The 17,345-nt window shown below is 38.5% G+C and overlaps 1 protein-coding gene across 1 annotated transcript in view; it reads right to left on the bottom strand.

Moving 5' to 3' along the window:
• CLCA1 (chloride channel accessory 1) overlaps positions 1-16,259 on the bottom strand; it is a 30,102-nt gene extending 13,843 nt beyond the window's left edge. Inside the window, exons 1-6 of the mRNA XM_082688217.1 lie at positions 15,972-16,259; positions 11,039-11,179; positions 10,149-10,296; positions 7,473-7,578; positions 3,679-3,856; positions 405-623 (exon numbers count right to left, since the gene is read on the bottom strand). Of these exons, the coding sequence (XP_082544343.1) occupies positions 405-623; positions 3,679-3,856; positions 7,473-7,578; positions 10,149-10,296; positions 11,039-11,179; positions 15,972-16,133 (954 nt within the window). The 5' untranslated portion in view covers positions 16,134-16,259. The remainder of the gene's footprint in view (positions 1-404; positions 624-3,678; positions 3,857-7,472; positions 7,579-10,148; positions 10,297-11,038; positions 11,180-15,971) is intronic.
• Positions 16,260-17,345: the final 1,086 nt, after the last annotated feature.

Genomic DNA, 17,345 nt, shown 5'->3' with positions numbered 1-17,345 from the left:
TTCTCCTTTATAATTAGTAACATCTGGGTAGAATTTTAGGACCTTTGTTTAAATAGCCCTAAAAGATCAAGCTAGATTAGGCAGTAGTTAGATCATTACTGCTTTAGTAAGAGTTCTATAGATGGACATACTGTCAGTGAAACATTAAAAAATGTCAAGGCTATATACTTCAGCAGATCTTGCTCACAAATTAAAAGCTAATTTTATTTGGCAAATGAGACTCTTGCTGTTGAATCCCTATTGAATAGAGTTGAGGTGGGTGTTTCTAATGGTAATGTTATTGCTGTAACTGTTCTGACCCTAAGGGTTGTGTTTATTCCCAGCCTGTTACAAACTGTGGTCCAGATCATATCATACACAAATATTGAGAGCAGCACCCTGAACACCAAGACCAGTTAACGTACCGTCATGCTTCCAGACTTATCGAGAACTAAACACACAATTCTTTGTCCAATCTGCAGCAGTGAGAATGTGGGTGCGGGTGGCTGGGTCGTCATAGGAGTGGTTTTCTGAAAGTCCTCAGAATCACGTATCACTTCCCATGTGCTTCGGAGATTGCATTTTTGGTTTTGTGGGTTTGGGGCCTCTTTATTGTGGTTTTTTTCTGTACAGAATTCAACCACCTGAAATTGTCGATAAAATTATAGAGATAAACAGTAGAGAGGATATTTAAATCCCTTGCCCTCCTTCCTAGTCTGCCCGGCTAACCCATAAACTTGGCTTAATCCCGCAATCACTACAGGGCACTGCTGGGGAAATTCACAGTCATAATTCAGACTTCCTGTCTCATACCACATCTTCAACCTTATTGGACCCTTGGTACTCCTCAGCAATCTATTTATCTGCTCTTGGCTTCCTTCCTACTTCTCAAACTGCCATTTCAAGCATCACCACGGTCTTCAAACCACCTACTTCTTAACATTTCTCTGCTGGTAACATCTTATCTCTCCATCCTTTTACTTCCCACTCCCTCTTCCCACTCACCTGACCAACACCCTGCATTCCAGCTCTTTCCACTAAGACGTCCCACCAGCTCCTCAACTTTCATGTGTTCGCATTTGAACTTACCACCTTTCCTTTAACTCTGCTCCTCCTCCTGTCCACCCAGTCACCTCCATCAGGAAATCCTATCTTCCTCCTTCTACAAAATAACCAAGATCCATCTATTTCACTGCTTCTCTAGTTCATCATCTTTTTCCTTCTCCATTGGAATCTCCATTCAAAGCCTTATGGTCCCTGCCTCGGACTATTTTGGTCTCCTATCTAACTTTTCCATCTTGTTTGCCCTCCGACTGGCCCACTCCACAGTTTCCAGAAACAGCTTCTTTCTTACTTCTGTGCTCAAGACCCTTTGGCAGCTCCTTATTTCTCACACACTATTTCTGGACTATTTGCATAGCAAGCAGCAATCCAATGGGCAATCTCCATGATTCAGACTTTGCTTCACTCTCCATCCTCACTCTGGCTGAGCATTCCAAGTCTCTAATTTCCCCTACTGTAATCCATAAGTTCTCAAACTCGCCCTTGCTCATGGTTTCCCCCTTTGTCAAGGAATTCCTCTTCCTCTGTCTTCTGCATCGTGAACTTTACCCTCACGTTTCAGCCAAAATGTCATTTTCAAAATGTTTTCTTATTTCCTACTCCCCCCCAAAGAATTTTCACTCAGCCCTGTGGCTTCACAGTACCCTAGAGATACTTCAGTAAGACCTCTTTAACATTGTTAGTACACTTATTGTTAGTACAATTGTTAGTACACTTATTATTAGTACAAACCCATCTATAGTAGAAAATTGTCTCATTAAATTTTGCTTCCTCAAAACTTGGCTTAGTGTCTGACATAATAAAAGCTCAATATAAGTTTGTTGTTTTTTGAGTAACCTAAAATCTACATATCAGGTTTTTTTTTTTTAATCTACAAAAGGGCAATAGTTATTATGCAAGAATTACATGAGAACATAGGGAATAGGGTCCATACTAACACAGCCAATAAATCACAGTTTCCTCCCCTATCTTTAAGATTTGTATCTCTAGTATTTGAGGGATTAAAAAAGGAGCCACAGTACCCAAAGCATGTGTAATTTCATTCCTCCTCTCAGATTGTTATTCATGGTATTATCGTCCAATTAAAAATCCTAAACATCCAAGATTCTAGTAAGTTAGAAAGTAATCATTATCTGTAAAACACTTATTTTCCTCCTCATTGGCATTTTCCAGGTCATTTTGGTTGTGTTTCCATAATATCATAAGGCTCTATTTTAGCAGGGGATCAGAAAAACTTATATGTAAACTATAGGAAGAGGTTCCCAAACCTGACTGTACAACAAATTTAACTTTGTGGTTAATTTAAAACACAAAGCCACAAAATCTGGGCCCCCTTTTGAAAGTTTCTTTTTATTTTTCTATATTATACTTTTTTAAAAAGATTATTTATTTATTTACTTGTCAGAAAGAGAGAGAGAGAGAGAGCAAGCACAAGCCAGGGAGGGGCAGGCAGAGGGAGAAGCAAGCTCCCCACTGAGCAAGGAGCCCAACACAGGATTCAACCCTAGGATCCTGGGATCATGACCTGAGCTGAAGGCACACACTTAATCGACTGGGCCACACAGGCACCCCCTCTTACAAATTTCCGAGTAAGTCTAGAAATGGATTGCAAAGCCAGACCAAAGGATGGGCCTTTTGAAGCATGGTAAATCACATTTTTAAAACTTAGACCACCAGTAACTCTGATAAGTTACTTCATCCTCTATTTCAAAAGGAAAACAATTTTATATACGAGGCTGAAAGATAAGGGACTCCCCACAAAGTCTCTCCACTGACTTTAGTCAGTGATAACTGATACATTTAGGTTTAGTTTGTCCAGATTTGCCAAAATGTTTATTTAGCACTAATAAGGATAATTTGTCAAGTTTATTTTATCACCTGTTTATCATTAAAAAAAAATTAGGAAGTATTTTAAAACTACTTAAGCCTATTAAATCTATGACCAACTCCTTACAAATGCCTTCACCAATGCTCTTAAAAAGATAAAAAATTACAGTTAACAACCAAAAGCAAATATGCAGGCTGAAAAGATCTCTGCAAGTCAGATTTAAGGCTATTAATCATGTCCTTATTAAGAAATAAAAAGAAGTGTCTGATCCTTTTGGGTAAATTTCTTATTTAACTAAGAATTTTTGTGCTTGTCTGCCTTTAAGGATATTTGAAGTAATTCTAAGCACTGAAACTCCAAGCTTTTGGGGCACCTGGGTGGCTCAGTCGGTTAAGCTGCTGCCTTCGGCTCAGGTCATGATTCCAGGATCCTGGGATCGAGTCCCACCTCGGGCTCCCTGCTCAGCAGAGAGCCTGCTTCTCTCTTTCCCTCTGCCTGCTGCTCTACTTACTTGTGCTATTTCTCTGTCAAATAAATAAATAAATAAATAAAATCTTAAAAAAAACAAAGCAAAACAAAAAATACTCCAAGCTTCTGGGAGGGAGATAATAGAGCCGCAGGAATTGACCTAAGGAAAGGGGAGGAGGAAGATATGACTTTATCCCTGATTTTGTACTTCCAGCTTGTCCCACAGAGAATCAGCTGCTCACTGGTGATTTCCTAAAGTAAGATCCTTCCTTGCAGCAATCAGGAATAAGAACCTCTCTAAATTCGTAAGTGCCGAGAAAGCAAAAGAACAGGGTACTTACAGAATTAATACTTGGAGAAAACATTATGGAAGCCTTCTCAGTCTGGAATTTATTAGGTACAAACTTACACCCTTCTTTGTACAGCCCTGTTGCTGTGTCGATTTTACATGGTTTTGGGATACAGCTGCCTCCCTGACAGTGTTCTGCTTGATATTTACCAGCAATCCTTGCCGAACATCTGAAAATATATTAAAGTTAGAAGTTTAGGTGCTATAATCATTTCAGAGGGTTAGACTCTGTGGTCAGGTTGTTCTGATGTCTACCACTTCCTCTTATAATTCAGTGAACAAATACATCACCTTAAATAGCAAAATTATGAAATTCACATCAGTGGTCATTTTTGTTTGCCAGACAGTGAAGGGTTCCCCAAACAGTATCAGAATTTGTTTCTCTGCAGCAGAAACGTTAAATCTGGCTTATGATCACCATCAGGTAATAAGGATCCACATCCTTAGCCACGTCCGCATCTAGGACCCTCTTTCCTAGGTCATAAATCAGAAGCTCTCTTTTGTTTCCCTTGAAAGCTTGCGAACATTTCCTGTTTTTGTTTTTTTTTTCCCAGTTAGTTTATGTCATACAATTTTTGCATAGTTCTTGTATGTTCATAGGTATTTTAGGTTTTTCCTTAGATGCTTATGAGTTTGCAGCTATTATAAAAGCTTTACCCAACATTTTATTTTTTGAGTATAAAAACAATATATGAACACTAAAGGAAGTTGGTAAAATAACAAGAGTATTAAGAAGAAAAGAAAAAAATCATGTCCCACTATAAGAAATAAGCTACTGTTAACATTTTGAAGTATTTTCTTCTCTATATATCAGCATAATATTGTACATATAACTTTGTTTCCTGCTTTAAAAAACTTGGTATATTAGTATATTTAAGATTTTAATATATTATTATAATTCATAGTATTCTCTTAAAATGTGATTTTAATAGTTATATATTTTGATACTATAATACGAATCTAGTCTTAACTTACTTAATATGCTTCCCCCAATTTGTCAGTACTAAAAGTAAAACTTCAATGAATAAATAAAAATTCACATAAGGTTTTGACACTGTTTCCAAGTTTGCTGCAGGATTGATTCCCGGAGTAGAAGTTTGAACATTTTAAAATCTGTTGATACAGCCAATTCTATGATTTCCCTTAAAATGGATTTTTTAAAAAGATTTTATTTATTTATTTATTTGACAGAAAGAGAGCACAAGTAGGGGGAGCAGCAGGCAGAGGGAGAGGGAGAAGCAGGCTACCTGTTTAGCAGAGAGCCTGACTCATGACTTTATCTCAGGACCCTGGGATCATAACCTGACCTGAAGGCAGATGCTTAACTGACTGAGTTACCCAAGTGCCCATTAAAATGGATTTTTAAACATGAAATTACAGAATCAAAATATAAGAAAAATTTCACAGATTTTATGTGTCATCAAATTGCTTTATAGGAAAGCTGTGCCGATTCATGCCTCTTACAGCTCTCTGTGGGAGTGCTCATCCCACTGAGAGTAATAATAAACAATTCTCATCTTTGTCAAATTTGTGCTAGTAAGTCTAAATATTTATTGTATGTTTATCAGCCATTTAAATTCTTTTTTTGTGAATTATTTTTTCTTTTCCAGTGTCCATTTTTCTATGAGAATGTTACTGTTTTCCTTATGGTTTTCAAAAGTTCATTTTGAGTTATGATACTAAGCTTTTAAAAACCTGATTTCTTAATTTTTCTAAGTACTTTGTTCTGTTTTTACCTTTTTATTTAGTTTATGTTTGATTTCTTTACAATAACAATTTTAATTCTTAGGTTGTCAAATTTGTTATTCTTTTAGTTATGACTTTTTCTAACTCTTGAATGCATAGAAAAACCTTCACCACAAGAGTTAATATTCATCTAGTTTTTCCTACTCTCTCACTATATGATGACTCTATCCAATTGGGGGAATTAATTTTTCCCCCACATATTTAAAAATTGTCCTGATCTCTTAAGAAATTCTGCCTTTCCTCATAGCTTTGTAATTCTAGTCGTATTAAATAATAAATTATTATATATGTGTCTACCAGTTCATACTGTTTTAATTAATGTAGCATTAGTGTATACTTTAATTCAATAAGTAGAATTTCCCTTTATTATTACTATTATTCTTTTTTTTTTAATCTTGTTAACATCTTAAGTAGTTTCATAAAACCTATATATTAATTTTGGTTGAATTTACATCTTCCATGAATTGAAAGTCTCCCAATTTATCTTGATATTCTTTTAAACCCTTTAGAAGGATTTTGTTGTTTTCTTCATATTGATTTTCACATTGCCTAGAGTTTCCCCTACTTTAAAAATTATTTTATTTCATTTATCTATTAAGTTTTTATTTTAATTACCTGGTGCTTATCATGACAAGTGCACTCCTTAGTCCCCATTACCTATTTTACTCATTCCGCCACCCCCACGTCCTCCCTGGTAACCGTGAGTTTGTTCAGTTAGTTAGGAGTCTTTCTTGGTTTGTCTCTCACTCTTTTTTTTCCCTTTGCGCATGTGTTTGTTTCTTAAATTCTACATATGAGTGAAATCATATAACATTATTCTTTCTCTGTCTTTTTAAAATTTATTCTATTTTATTTATTTTTTTGTCTTTCTCTGTTTTATTTCACTTAGCATTATACTGCATTCATGTGGTTGCAAATGACGATATTTCATTTTTTATGACTGAATAGTAGTATTCCATTATAAGTATATGTGTGTTGTGTGTATATATATGTATACATATATATATTCCATTTTTATATATTGTATTAACAGCATATTGTATATATAATGGAATATATTATTCCATCATTCCATTCCATATAACAGAGTTTGAAGGGAATATATATATTATATACATAGAGTAGAATATATAATATTATATATATCACATCTTCTTTACCCAGTCATCTAAAAAGTCCACCAGGTGCCCCACCTGTCAGGTTTTAGTATTCTGAATTATGCTAGCTCTTCAAAGTAGATTAGGAAGTTCCTTGTCTTTCCTGTTTGTGCTAAAGAAGTTTATATTCACTGAAACAGATCTCACTCATAAAATAATGACAGCCAAGAGTACTTTACAAATATTCAGTTTGCTTTCTATTGACACCACAGAAAGTTTAATTTAAATTGGAATGGGGACACCTGGGTGGCTCAGTTGGGTAAGTGTCTGCCTTTGTCTCAGGTCATGAACCTAGAGTCCTAGGATTGAGTCCTGCACTGGGCTCCCTGATCTTCAAGGAGTCTGCTTTTCCCTCTCCTTTTGCCCCTTCTCCCTCCTCATGCTCTTTCTCTCTCTTCCAAATTTAAAAAAAAAAAAAATTATATTGGGATAAATTCTGTTTTGTTTTAATATTTGGATTGTCATTCTTTTAAGTTCTACTGTCCCTCCCAGGCCCAATCATACTAATGAAGTCTGCATAGATATCATTCTGCCCTGAAGGCACTGAAGAATGCGTGAGATTTGTTTATGTCCCTGATTCTGATGCAGGAAGATGGAGACACTGAACATAGCACCTGTGGATTTCTTGTAGTTACACACACACACACACACACACACACACAAGCAAATAATTTATAGCTACACAGTAGAAGAATTCAACTATTTGAAGCACTTACAATGTGTACAAAATCGGTAGTTTTTTGGGAAGCTGAAAAAGAAGACACTAAGAATGAGAGATCAAAATAAGATGAAAAAAACCCTGATATTTTAATGTCATCAATTCCTGAAAAAATTGTTTTCAATTTAAAATAGTTTGGGAGAAGTTAAATCAAAATATACATACCTTACTGCTTCTCTTTTTCCATTGAGTAAGTAGAATTTCTGGTTATTATTGTACTCATCAAATACCCCCCATCGTAGATGAGCCCATTCATGGACAAAGACTCTTCCTGTAAGAAATATTTGAAACACCCAATTACAATAAGAATAGCAATATTATCTTCTGCTGGGAGAAAATAATTTTTCCAAACATCATTATACTTTGCTATGTTAATTTTTTAAAATTAAATGTTTGATTTCCTTAGGAAAAAATCAAATAACAACTGCACATTTCTTAAAAATGTAACTCCTTATTTTGGCTCCTCAAATGTTAATTTGACACTGGTAAGTGCCAGGCAGTTGCTCATACAAAGATGAAACAACTGCCTTGTCCTCAAGCAGATCCTGGTCCAGCAGATGACGCAGATGACCAGATAACTAAATCCCAAGTTGTGTAAGTGTCATGATGGAAGTCAGCGTGGGCTGCTCTGGAGCCAGAGGTAGTCACGAGGCAGCCTGGGCAGCATCATCAGTGTGTTCTTCTCCCTCATGGCTCATTCTGGCTAACTGTCAAGGCCTGCCTACTATACTTCTTGCCTTTTTGCTTTGACCTAGTCTCATATTTCTAGTCTTACCGCCACCTACTCCTGAATCACTGCAGTAGACACCTACCTCACCTCCATCTCGCTAGTCTTCGGTGGCTGTCCTATGGTGCTCAAGTTAAATCCCATTTCTCAACATGGCATACAAGGTTCCTGATGATCCAGGCCCTGCTCTTCTCTATAGCCATTATATCTTGCTGTTCTTAACCCAGTTCCAAGCACAGTGAATTCCTAAACTCCCTTTTACTTTCTAGGGTTACACCATGCTCTTGCCCATCTCTGGTTCTTTTCACATATTTTTCCTATGGCTCAGAACACAACACTCTCTCTCTTTCTCCATCTGGATAACTCCTACTTTTCTTTCAGAATCAGGCTCATAGTCACCTAGAAGCCTTCTCAGACACCCTCAGACTAGTCCAGATACTCCTTCTTTGCGCTTTCATTAACATTCCATTATGCTGCTTACATGCTAGTGTCTCCCCTAGACACTTGTTTTCATAAGAAAAGACACCTCGATTTCTTCACTGTCTTGCCTTGGAAATCGTGCCTAGAACTAAATAGGCACTCAGTATTTGTTAAATTTGCATGAATCTTAGTGACTTATATTCAGCTCAGTTTTTCTGGAATGTAAATTCCTAGGTATGCTGAATTTGGAAGGCTAAATGAGAGGGCACATGCTAAGAAAGACCTTGTAGATCACACTGAAGATTTAAACTATTCTATCAGTGCTGGGGAATAACTCATGGCTTCTTAAAGGAAAGGGTAGGTTTTAGGGGAGCAGGCATAAGTCACAGTACAGAAAGAAAAGATTATAAAGGAATGGCATTATATGTGGTGACTATGGTGGCTAAGGTGGGCTCAGGAGTGGGAGGGGGCAGTTAGGTAAATCTATTCAACACACATTGAGCCATATGTTGGGAATTTTCTCTTTGATACGGAGTTGAGATCGAATGTTGTAAAAGAACAACAAAGAAGTACATTTGTTTGACACCTCTTTCTGATAAGGTCTGTCGGTGTTCTAGGGTATTTGGGGGTGGGGTATGGAGGTGCTAGCACTCTTTTGTTTGTTTTCTCTGCCTTGCCCATTTAAATGAAGAAAATCAAACTGGTTCTAACCTTTTCAAGATAGTGAAGAAACCTACTACTAGTTATTAGTTAACCTAATTATCTAAAAGGAATCATATTTCATTATACTTGGGAAGTACATAATATGTATACTCCATTGCTTGTTTCTTTTAATATTTCCTCCAAAGTTTGCTCTAAATAGCTGATATGGGAATGGTAGTTTATTTTGTGAAGAAAAATTGGATCTTTTCTTTAGTCATGGGTTTTTGAGATATTCTGTCTGGTACTCAAAGTGTGGTCCATGGCCTCACAGTATCAGCATTATCTGGGAACTTATTAAAAATGTGGATTCTTGGGGCGCCTAGGTGGCTCAGTGGGTTAAGTCACTGCCTCCGGCTCAGGTCATGATCCCAGGATCCTGGGATCAAGTCCCACATTGGGCTCTCTGCTCAGCAGGGAGCCTGCTTCCTCCTCTCTCTCTCTGCCTGCCTCTCTGCCTACTTGTGATCTCTCTCTGTCAAATAAATAAATAAATAAATTCTTTTAAAAAATTATAAAAATGTGGATTCTTGAGTCTAGTCCCACACCTATTCAACAGCATCTGCATTTTAAGCCATTTCTGAAGTGAAATCACAGAAGAGTCTGAGCGCACTGTGCATCTCTGCCATCTGGTGGCTACTACCTGAGTTGCAAGCAGGAGGTTTAATTTGTTCAGGTGTTCACCCCCCACCGCAGGATCCATAGAAACCTAATATACATATAAAACTATCTTACAGTTATTATCTTATACTAATATTACCAGATAACAGTCTCTAAAAATTAAAAATACTGCATTTACACATGTATGCTAAATACGAAGAAGTTAAACTTTAACTGAGAAATGCATTATTCTTATTCCCTATTTTAAGTGAAAGTGATAATAGTTTATTTTGCTTATATATGCTCACTCAGATCATGTTGATTGTTTATCTACTTTGAACATAAAATTATTAAATTGTGAGAAATATAGCAGAATATTTTATTTCTACCCCTACCTTGTGGTCCATATATATCCAACTTTTTCCCTGCTAGGAAGTCTGGAGTGAAATTAATCCTTTCACCCTTTTCTCCACAGTTTCCCATCTGCTCCGTGTAGGGTTCATCGTCACCTGGAGTATTCGGTTCAGCAACTAGAACATCAGCCTGAAATGTAAGGAAAAGTCATTATCACAAAATATTAATGTAAGAAAGACATTAGGTATCAAAGCCAGTGGTCAAGAAAGAATTCTTGAGACCTCTTTGGTGCAAAAATGTGGTCTTATTAAAGCACAGGGACAGAACCTGTGGGCAGAACAAGCTGCACTGGAGTCATGAGGAGTGGCTCCTTATAAACTTTCAAGTTGGAAAGGGGTTAGGGATAGTGTAAGACTCCCCAGTATTTTGGAAACAAGGTTTCCAGGATCCTGAGGGGGCTAGCTATTGTTAGGAAAGGTCATATCTTCCCATTTAGTAAAACCTAGTCATAAGACCTTTCAAATGTATATCAGTAGGTCATATGCTTGGGGGATGTATCCCAAGTATCGTGGGAGGGTAGAGATAAGGAAGTTTCCAAAGGAATTCTTACACGTTAAAGTAGACTTATGGGTTCCAGGAAGTTGGGCTAAGGTTGCATTTGCCACTAGCAAAGTATCAACAAAGACAGTTCAGTCCCTAGAGGAATGTCATTCTGCCTGTTTTAAGGACTTGTGCATGGGCTGTAAGGTAGTAAGGAAACTTAGTAAGTTTTCTTCTACTTTTGTTTCCCACATCGATATCAGCAAATAAATGACTTTATTCACACAGGAGGATTTTGGAACAGTTTCATTTGATTCTAGAATATTTTGATGAAAAAAATCTGAATCAGAGAAGGAAATTGAACTTGAAAAAAAGAACTTGAGATTCTCACATTTTTGTAGGTCTCGAGTTTTGGTCTCACATACTCAGGCTTTGTCTTCCATTTTTCAGGAATCAAAATGGCAACACTTTTGAAGTAGAATCTTTTTCCTGTAGCTTCAAACAAATATGGAGATGCCTGGGTCACCATGTCCTGGGAAAAAGAAAACATATGTAACCAGCACAATTATGACAGAAAATAGGCAAAGCTGCCAATCATTCAAATTTACACCTGTATTTCACATCTCCAAAGACTAGCTATTTATCAGGCTGGGAAGGGGAAATGTGGAATTGCCTCTTATGAATAATAATAGTTAACCTTTTCTGAGCACTTACCATATGCTGTGTCACGCTGTAATGGTTGACGGAGCAGACCCCAGAGGCAGACACTAATTCTAGCTCCACCACTTACATTAGCACATCATCCAGTTTTCTCAAGCCCTCCTGAACCTCAGTTTCTCCAGGTATAGAGTGGAAAATATTCTACTGACTAGCTCGTAAAGTTGTGAGGGTCAAAGGAAGTCAGGAAAGCACTTCAGACCATGTTTACTCAGCACAAGTGCTTATGAAATGTTAGCTATTGGTTTCATTTCATTTGCTCTTGGGAGTATCAATAAACCTTTCAGGGAGAGACTGACAATTAGAGAGTATAGGGCTCAAAGTCACGCACCAAGTAGTACTGGGAGAGAAACCCAAATTAAAATGAATACAGCTGCTCACGTCGCTGTAATAAATTGGGGGTTAACTAAATGTTATGAGAATATTTATTTTTAGTATAGTACCAAGTGTTCAATATAAGGAAGTGGCATAATTAATTTATCTTCAAGTTACACCTAACTTTATTTCTCTGAAATGAAAGAGCCATAGTGTTAAATTTTAAATGCCTCTGCAGACTCCCCGAGTTGCTTCATGACAAGAGAGTAGAGAGGGTATTATAGGAGATTCATTATACCAGGGGGCATTGGGTCTACTGGGACCAAAACCCACTGAAAAGCACAAAAGCAAGTATAGATAGAAGAAAAAAGAGGGCTGAGGACTGAGCCTCAGGGCCCCAGCATTAGAGGTGAGGTGAGGAGGAGCCAGCAAAGGAGACTCAAGGAGCAGCAGGTGCATGGGGAGGAAGTCAAAAGGCACTGGGTGAGAGTGTTTCAGGAAGGAGAGAGGCCTTGTCGGTGTTTCATGCTCCTGGGCAATCAAGTGTGGTGAAGACTAAGAACTGAGCAATGGATCTAGCAACCTGAGCGATCCGTTTTAGTGGAAGAGAGATGATAGCTCCATATGAGTGAGTTCAAAAAAATAGGAGCTGAGGAAGCAGAGGCAGTGAATACAACAGATCAAGAAGTTTTCCTATGAATTAAAGAGGAATGCAGAAATGAAGAAGTAGCTGAAGGAGGACTTCAGCTACTTCAGTTGTTTTGTTTGTTTGTTTTAAATGGAAACTATTATACGTGTACACTATGGAAAAAACAACAACAACGACAAAAAAACAACCCAGGTAACGTAAGGGAAAACAGACTTGCGGGAGCAATGTCCTTGCAGGAGCAGACCAAAGTGACTAGCCCCCAGTGCCCAGTGGGGCTGGCCTTAGAGGCAGGAACAGTTCATCATTACATGGGGAAGCAGCGCTTAAGCATGGATACAGGAGGACTCTTGCCCTGCCACTTCCTAACAGGATAAACTTGGGGAATTTATCTCAAAGAGCCTGTTTCCCTCCTTTCAGATAGTGATAATAATTATGGCTGCCTGGATATTATTTAAAAAGTTCTTATAATGATTTGCATTGCCTCCTTCTCCCAAAGACAGATTTTTAACAATCCACTAGGAGAATTTAACATTGTATCATTTTTAGAAATAAAAACACGGAGGGGGACCTGAGCGGCTCAGTGGGTTAAAGCCTCTGCTCAGGTCATGGTCCTAGGGTCCTGGGATTGAGCCCTGCATTGGGGCCCCTGCTCAGTGGGGAGCCTGCTTCTCCCTCTCCCTCTGCCTGCCTCTCTGCCTACTTGTGATCTCTGTCAAATAAAAACTTAAAAAAAAAAAAAAAACTAGACTAACCATTTAAAAAAAAAAAAAAAAGAAAGAAACAAAAACATCGAGTCAAGATTACCAAAAAGTTGAAAAGTCGGTATAAAACTTCCGACCTTAGGGTGTTATATCACAATTTGACTTGTGAAATGTGAATTTTCAGTATCTCCCGGAAGAATAAGCAGCATGAAATGCTCTTATCTTCCATGTTTTAATGGAACCATTAATAAGGGATCTTTGCTTCGGCATCTGTTCCAGGTTTTGAGATGACCTCACATCCAAATAGACATCTAAACTTTTGAGGTTTGGAGAAAGTTGAGGATGACAGCTTTTGAGGAAGGGCTGATAATTCCTTACGGACAAGGGTATCATATCGTTCATCAGTAGGTTCCTGGTGCCAGCATAATGTAAATGCTCTGTAAATATTTGTCGAATGAAGGAACAGACTGAATGAATGAAATAAGTGGTTATGATGAGTGGTAAACTGTCCAGGAGTGCGAAGTCAGGAGATACCTGGGCTCCCATGCATCGAGGAGACCCCAAACGACTCCGATTGTGTGTGTGTGTGTGTGTGTGTGTGTGACAGAGAGAGAGAGAGAGAGAGAGAGAGAGCGGGAGAGAGAGAGAGAGAGAGAAGGGGGAAGAGAGAGAGGACACACAGAGAGTGAGTCCCTGACTCTCATTCCCTCATCTGGTAGATGTGCTCCCATTGCTTCTCTAACGCTGGGTAGAGTGTAGGCGCGGTGGCTAGAACAGCTGCAGCGCCATCTGCCGGCCTTGTAAGTGGAAAAAAGTTGGGGACTGTCCTGGGGAAGCCGGTATTTAAGAGCTGCAGCTTCTGTCCCTCTGAGGGCAGGTGGGAGAAAATCCCCTCAGAAAGCAGAGTCAGGAATGGCCAGGAAAGGCGGCAAAGCCCACAGTGAGCTCCCTCACCTCTGAGGATCTGGAACATCAAATAAGGGAAACTACTTTTATTAGCTACTCAGGGACACTGAGCAGGCTTAGTGCCCTTCCCAGTGTTCCTTTTATAGAGAAGATATGGAAACGAACTTACAGGCAGCACATTCAGGACTTCAACCATAAAGTTGAACTGAAGTGAGAAGTGCATTTTTTTCAGGAGGAAAACCCCCAGAGATATTAGGTGAAAGCACTTTGAAAGCTCTAAGGCACCATATAAATACAAATGACCTTTGTATTCAAGGTAAATCATCTGTATCCTCCTTCTGGCAGTTTCTGAGCCCTTCTCACTGTCCAGCCAGAGACAGAAACATCACTGGCCACGTTTTTCTTCCATACTTTGTCTGTTGCTCCAAGTGACTACTTCATTTTTGAAGTAGTCATTTCTAAATTTAGAGGTAATCAAAAACTTACCCAAGGTTTCTGATATTGAGAGATTTCAAAAGGTGTGAATTTCTTTCACCAATGGTGGTAAACCTGATAGTCTTCTAGTTCAATAGGTAAACTCTCGGCCCCCATCAACTGCTGCATTTCTCCAACCCTAAAATGCTCTTGGTGATAAAATGGTTCTCTCCAAACTCATCTGCTGCTGCTGAGAGCAAAGAACCTTTGAGGGTGAACTTTGGAGCCCTTGCTCTACTAACTTCTGAGCTCACACTCAAGAACTTTGCCCAGAAACAAGCTTCAGACCCTTTGGCTTGGTTAAGAGGGAGGAACTCCTGATCTAGAAGAATTAAAAGTGGTACTGGTAATTGATGACTATGCCTACCATTTACTGGGCTCTCATTACATACTAGGCACTATGCATATGTTTTTGAAGTTTTTTTTTTAAATTTTGAGATAAATTTAGGCTTATAGAAGATATACAAAAATTGTACAGAGTTCCCATATACACTTCACTCTGCTTCCCTTATATTCATGCATTGTTATGTTGAATCCTCACAAAGTCCTATGAGGAAGGTACTTATTATTATTCCCATTTTACAGACTAACACTTCTACTCACTATACAATACTGCTTCTGGATGTGTGCTACAGCCTTTTATAAGGCATTTCCTTTTTATTCTTAGCTGTTTGCTGTTGTTGCACACGACCTCCCTAATCCCTCTACCTTACGGGCGGTCAGATGCCTCTGCTGGAACACAAAGAGTCTTTCTCCCTAGTTTTTCCTTCTCCCATATGAGAAGTAGTAAGTGAAGTGAGGCTGCCTAGCACCCCTGAGAGGGTTGCTTTGCATTAGGGCTGGTAAAATGCAGTTTCCTCTCATTGGAAGGATTGGGATCGTTCTAAAATCAGAAATTTGCTTCCTAGGCTCCTATATTAGGATAACAGACAAGGGGGTTACAATTGGGACTGTAAAAGGAGAATATGATATAACAATAGTGAAATTAAGCAAAGGAATTAACTTCCCCATATCTCACAATATCTGTCAATGCTGGCCCTACCTTAGTGTGAAGCTAAATAGTTTTCAATGATATCGTCTATAACCTGTCATTTATCAAGCTCCCACAATGTATCAAACTCTGAGTTATGTGACTGCATTTATAATTTCATCTGTCACAAGAATCCTAGTAGTTTAGTGTTATTATTTTCATTTTATACCTGAAGAAACAGGCTCAGATATGAAAATAATTTGCTAATGTCACACAGTTGGAGTTAGAGAACTCATGTTTGCTCTATCACAAGATTACACTTGATTTTTTTTAAAGCATGGATAATTACCATTTCGAATTTACCTTGATTGATTGATTAATTGATTGATTTTTTAAAAAGATTTTATTTATTTAATTTGACAGAAAGAGACAGAGAGAGGAAACACAAGCAGGGGGAGTGGGAGAGGGAGAAGCAGGCTCCCTGCTGAGCTGGCAGCCCAATGCAAGGCTTGATCCCAGGACCCTGGGATCATGACCTGAGCCAAAGGCACAGGCTTAAGGGTCTGAGCCACCCAGGCGCCCCTGAACTTACCTTTATATTTTGAATGAGTGTTTCATCTTCTGGCACATTAGGGTCAATTGCAATGACAATGCCTTCATAGCCATTATTATTGAGCTGAATGAGTGAATTGCTCAGGGCCCCTTCAAGGAGATGAAAGACCAAGATGAAAACAGAACTCTTAAATGACCTCATTGCTGTACATTGCACTTTGATTTCTGTCTTTGGAGAATGATGCTTTTAGAGGTCTTCTTTATCCATATATATATATATATATATGGATATATATATATATATATATATATATAGACATGAATATATAGACACACATTTTTTCCAAGCTATCAGAGGTTGTTTATCAAAGTCTTTAACCCTTTGACCCAAAATTCTTTCATTATTGCATTTGTTTCCTCCATAGGGAAATAAAGCTTGGTCTCAAATTCTGTGTACTTTCAAATGTTTCATTTGGAAAGGATTATTAGCCTTGCCTTCACCTGTGCCAGATGCTGGGAATGAGGGTGGGGAGCCCACATCCGGTTCCCTGGAGGGACTCACAGGTGACAAGCAGCTTGGCCATTGAAAGATATTTACTTATTACAAATGTTTGCCAACCAGGGACACTGACCCACCCAACACCACCTTTCAATCTTCCCCTGCCCATGGAGGTCTGACTGTTCTGCATATTCAGTGAGCATTTATTAAGTGTAAACCATATACCCAGTTATCCTTTATGGTGTTCTCCCCCCCCCTTTTTTGTAACCCTCATTGATTTTGACATAGCCTCATCACCTCTTCATACTCCCTTACAGAATCCACCGGCACCAAAAAACATTAGAAAGCAACATACTATTGGATATTTTATAATGGAGAGAAAAGATAAAATTTACATATCACTGTGCAAAGCGAACACCCTCCGGTTTCCTCATCAGACCTCTATTTCTCTATTCCAAAGCTCCCATTGGTCAATATAATGAAAATTAACAACATTAAATTATTTTAGTGAAAATAAATGTCTCTCAGAATATGAATTATGGAGGCAGCTGGGTGGCTCAGTGGGTTAAAGTCTCTGCTGTCAGCTCAGGTCATGATCCCAGGGTCCTAGGATGGAGCCCCACATCGGGTTCTCTGCTCACCGGGGAGCCTGCTTTCCTTCCTCACTCTCTGCCTGCCTCTGCCTAGTTGTGATCTCTGTCTGTCAAATGAATAAATAAAATCTTTAAAAAAAAGAATATGAATTATGGACTGCCAGCTACTGTATAGACACTTCTAAGTTTGCTGAACCTCAGATGGAAACACAAATTGGTCCACCATTTCACAATATTCAAATTAGTTGAAATATCCATTCATCCTGTGTCTTCATTTGGTCTTCACACTGTAGTAAGCATCTATTTCACCTTGTCCACCCCC

The sequence above is a fragment of the Mustela nivalis genome (assembly GCF_964662115.1).
Source record: "Mustela nivalis genome assembly, chromosome: 10".
In the NCBI taxonomy this organism is placed as follows: domain Eukaryota; kingdom Metazoa; phylum Chordata; class Mammalia; order Carnivora; family Mustelidae; genus Mustela; species Mustela nivalis.
This window is presented reverse-complemented; position numbering and strand designations above follow the sequence as displayed.